Here is a 4,926-nt window from a genome sequence, read left to right as displayed (position 1 = left end):
ACAGAACAGTACTCTACTCTCAGCCAGTCTTGTCTCATTGTTCCAAGGTTACCACAGCGAGCAGGATGCAGTTCATGGCCTGACCTGATGGTAGAGCGGAGAATGGGAAGTGGGGACCTGACAAGAGCTGAGATGATAGAGCTGGATAAAGAAGGACGCGGTCTCTTGACATGTCTTCACCACAAAATTTCAAATGCTATTAGATTATTAATGATAATCTTAAACTATAATTTATTTTATTATTAAGTTTATTTATTTTATTTAGCCTTGTTGTGCAAGTTCTCTGGAGCTTGTGCAGAGGCAGCAGCTTTTGCCAGAGGGGAACTGGAATCCCCTGGTTGGGCCTGGGTTCTCCTGAGGTTTTTTTTCTCGATTAGAGTTTTGGGTTCCTCGCCACCGTTTGCATACTGTTTTTGCACTATCTGCCTGACCGGGGGGGCTGCTTTAGAATCTTAAAGTTTTACTTAATTAATATTGCATATAGGAATTTATAGTCTGTTATATTTGACCTGTGCTTCTCTCTCCTTTATCCTAAATGTGTGCTCTCACTGAGCGTGTGTGCGTACTTGTCCGTGTACGTACGTGTGTGTGTGTGTGTGTGTGTGTGTGTGTGTGTGTGTGCGTGTGTCTCTGTGTCTGTGTGTGTTGATGCGTGTTGTGTGTGTGGAGTGTTTTGTGTGTGGGTGTGTCTGTCTTCTGTGTTTTCAACCTTTTCTTGTTTTTGCAGGTACAACTTTGATTGTTTTGCTTGTAGTCAATGTGTCTCCTGTACAGCTGCTTTGTAACAATGAAAATTGTAAAAGCGCTATATAAATAAAGTTGAGTTGAGTTGAGTGAGTTAACAAAGTGTCCGAGGTCGTGAAATAATAAAGACACTCCACACATTCACTGTAAATGTGTTTCACTTCCAAATAGTGATGTCCAACTTTGTAAAACTGACGTTTTCTACCAAATCACTTTCTGTTTTGTCCATTTTGTACCATGCGAAACCTGACAGAACATTAACGTTGAACATCTGGACATCATTTTCTGACACTACCGTACACGTAGAAGCATTCATGCAAACACACCCAGATAGCACAATCCATCTGGTTTACGTCTATTTGACGTCTGCATTTACATCTGCAAGACATCTTAAATACATAGTTTGCTCATCTGCAATACATCTCGGAGACGTCTGAACGTCTGTAATACGTCTGCTAAAGATCTGGAGATCTGCTGCGTAAAAACATCTGCTAAACATCTTAGAAAGAGCAGCTTTATATCCATTCTAAATCATAAACATCTTACAGACATCTTCTAGATGTTTATATGACGTCTGACAGCAGACATCTCTGAGACGTATAGCAGATGAGCAAACTATGTATTGTAGATGTCTTGCAGATGTAAATGCAGACGTCAAATAGACGTAAACCAGATGGATGTGTGCTATCACGGCAGTCAATGAAAAAACCTTTCTAGATGAAACCAGAAAGTCATCGCTTTATCGCTCCCTGAACTCTCTGCGAGTCGCTCTGGATAAAAGCGTCTGCTAAATGACTAATGTAAATGCAAATCAGGACATGTGTAGTGTCTCCTGCAGCGCCATCTGCCGGCGAACAGCCAGAGGAACTTCATAAAACAAAATTTGATTCTTCATTTTGAATCACTGAATCATTTGTAAAATGACACATCATGGTTCACAACTGATGTTAAAGGACAGTTCAGCCGAAAATAAATGGTCATCGTTTACTCACATTCAAGTTGTTCCGAGCCGTATAAACCTCAGCTCCAGATGATCTCAGAATGATCAATTGAATCTGCTCTGATCAAAGAAAAAGAGTGAGTGAAACACTGATGATGGTGTTTGCGATTCACAGCACACACGCGCTTTATCTCTCTAAGATTCTCTCACAGTCGGTTGTAAAGTCATTTCTTTATTCTCTTTTCTCTGGCATGCACTGATTTATGTTCTCATTTTGTTATATTAGAAGATACTTGCAGAAAATCATTCGTAACTGCTCAGCAGTTAGTTCATCTTCCAAGTCAGTGCAGTTACTTGAAACAAGATGAGAAAGCCCTAAATATAACTTCGATAAAGAAAACCTTGACAGCGATACCTGCAGCGCAAGAACAGACGTCAGCAGAGCTCTGTCGCCCTCGTGTGGCTGTAACGAGACATGGCGGAATCGACATCGACGCTGCGCATACGAACATATTAAACTGTGTGTATTGTCCTCAGCTGTCAAAATGAAATAACTGTGGAAATTCTTGCACTTGAAAACTCAGAAAAAAAATCAAAACGAGCAACATCATTTCACATGAAATGTTTTTTGGGGAAAATGTCCAAACAAAGCAAAATAAACATCATCCCATCATTTTATTATCATTCAGTGATCAAGCTAGTTCAGCACTGTGTAACACATGCGAAACTTTAATGACATTCATTTGTTTATAATTGTAGCACCACCGATCATGATTTCTTATAAAAACACTACATCATGAGTAAATAGCTCTAAATAAAATATCTTTGGATAATATGTGGATTCTGTTTTTAACTCCACCAAGATGCAAAACCACTCAATCTTTGCACTTCAAGTAAGAATATTAAAATATAAACATTCACTGTTAATATACAAACATCACGTGATTCCCGGCACACAGTGCATTTATATTTCTATATATATATATATATATGTGTGTTCAGTTTATTTCTGATACAGAGCTCATAGTTCAGTCGTCTATCAACACAATGATAGTCAAAGGTTTGTCGTTAGCTGCTCGTCATCTGTCAATCATCTTCAGGTTATACTGTATATGATCGTACAGTAAACATGTGGATACTTTGGCCGCAAATATAAACCCAAGAGTAATCAGGAAGACATTTGGAGATATCTGATTGGTTAAAATATGATGTACAATACATTACACGTGCTAAAAACAAACATTCAGATACGTATTTACAGGAAGGTACATTTGTTAAAAACAAGTCATTCCAGCATGACATCCAAATAGCACCGTTACGCTCTTCATAGATTCTAAGTGTTATAAGAATATCATGTATGCTCATTTCCCTAAAGAATAAATACTGTTAAACGTAAATCAACAAATCAAACACACGAACATGAGAGGTAGAATACGATCATCTTCCCTTCCAACAAAACCGACGTGATGCTCATCCGAACATCATGAAGTGGGGCGGTTTACGATATTCTACACGAGCGATATTATCATGCTGAGAAAAACATCGAACAAACAAAAACTACTGGACTGGTCTTAACTGGTCTCCGTCAGGGGTTTTCCTAAAACCAGTAAAACCTTCGTGTGGTTTCAGCTGTCATGTTAGTGATTCTTGTTATTTCTTTAAATCAGTTTAGTGAGCGAGAAGCATCTGCTATCGTTGTGTTTGTTTTTAGCACCATAGCTTTACTACAGTACATGCGTACTACAGTTTTACCAGGGTATTTGTAGTAAAACGAATCTGAGAAAGAGAAATGAATTTTCATTAGAGACGTCTGTGTCTCTGAGCGTCTGTTTTCAGATCCGACTCTGTTACGATATGCAAATATACACATTTGAGTATTTACACGCTCATGTCGAGCTGTCTGCCGTAACATCAGATCTTCTCTGAAAATCTCTCATCAGATCTTTTTTGTCCGTGTGGGACAAACGTCTTCAGTAGTTTAGTTTTTCATCATGTTGAATAAACGTTGTACTTAATCTACAAATCAGCGGCAGGTATGTGAATTCGGTTATTACTCGGTACCGCGGTATTCCCGTGGAGCAGTTTGTGAGAGTTCACGCCCCAACAAAACAGTTTTCTGAATGTTGCCTGATGAAACCAAACACGGCTCAGGCCAACGTAAACACAACAAATATTTGACCCACAATCCCTTGCAGTCTGAATTCATCCTGCAGCCCTGTTCTTCTCGCAGACTCACAGTTTCAGTGACATGATCTGGAGGACAGACTGACTAAAGGTGGACGAGAAGACCGGTGTGAGGATGAGGGAGACATTTACCACAGAAACCTCCGCAGCGGCCGTAGATTCTGCTGCCGTCCTACAAATAAAACCCGACACGAACATGAAACGCGAGTCATGAGTCGGTCACGTGTCAGCGAGTTCTGTGTCGTCCTCACCTGTGATCGATGAACCTTCAGTGTCACGTAGTTGCCCTGAGAAACCCATTTCGTGGCACCTGCGACCTTTAACCCTGTGCCGGCCAGATTAATGCTAAACTGACCCTAACCAGAAAAGAGAACAAAACCATCATTTTCAACTGTAAGATTTTGACAAACATACAGTATAAAACACATATAAATGTTTCTTTATGAAGTTTAAGACCTGAGGACATTTAGCAGCGCTGTAACAATCTCCAGCGGAAGCAAACGGGACGGAGCGACCGAACAGTGTCCGACTGAACTTCACATCAGTCGCTGGAAAACACGAGTCAACAGAACCTGTCAGATGAATGTGTCTCATGATGATGATGATGATGAAGAAGAACAAACGACTCACTGATGACACGCATCATTGAAAGGTCCAGACGCACTCTCTGGAAGACGGTGTAACCGGCGGCAGAATAATCCTTCCTGCAGACGCAGTCTTGTGTCCTGCTGCCGTTATACGGACATTCAAACGGGTTCTGAAGCCTGTCATCAGACAAATTCACAGAGCCATGATGCGTTCGGATCATACATCACATGCATCATTCACAGCCCATCCCATAATTACTCATTAAAGTAGACAGATGCTCGTGTGGGCATGGAGAACGAGGACTTGCAATCGTTTCAAATAAATGCATCATTGTAATAATATAAAAAAACATTACTTCGTTAAACACACACAATTACTCCAATGTTTACCTTCATTTATTTCTGTATGATTTTTGCTAGAGAGCACAACAGTTTGTACTGTTTCTATTTATCAAAAGTCATCGTTGCTAT

General features: G+C 40.1%; 1 protein-coding gene across 6 annotated transcripts in view; it reads right to left on the bottom strand.

The window, feature by feature from the left end:
- Positions 1-2,177: 2,177 nt before the first annotated feature.
- LOC130551688 (A disintegrin and metalloproteinase with thrombospondin motifs 20) overlaps positions 2,178-4,926 on the bottom strand; it is a 56,721-nt gene continuing 53,972 nt past the window's right edge. For 3 of the 6 annotated variants that reach the window (XM_057329538.1, XM_057329536.1, XM_057329537.1), the window contains 4 exons: positions 4,499-4,632; positions 4,325-4,416; positions 4,120-4,224; positions 2,181-4,040 (listed from right to left, as the gene is read on the bottom strand). In XM_057329538.1, the coding sequence (XP_057185521.1) occupies positions 3,954-4,040; positions 4,120-4,224; positions 4,325-4,416; positions 4,499-4,632 (418 nt within the window). In that variant the 3' untranslated portion in view covers positions 2,181-3,953. Of the gene's footprint in view, positions 4,041-4,119; positions 4,225-4,324; positions 4,417-4,498; positions 4,633-4,926 lie in introns of all 6 variants that reach the window. The other 3 variants (XM_057329533.1, XM_057329534.1, XM_057329535.1) reach the window with 2 other exon arrangements.

Source organism: Triplophysa rosa, linkage group LG3 (assembly GCF_024868665.1).
Source record: "Triplophysa rosa linkage group LG3, Trosa_1v2, whole genome shotgun sequence".
Classification (NCBI taxonomy): domain Eukaryota; kingdom Metazoa; phylum Chordata; class Actinopteri; order Cypriniformes; family Nemacheilidae; genus Triplophysa; species Triplophysa rosa.
This window is presented reverse-complemented; position numbering and strand designations above follow the sequence as displayed.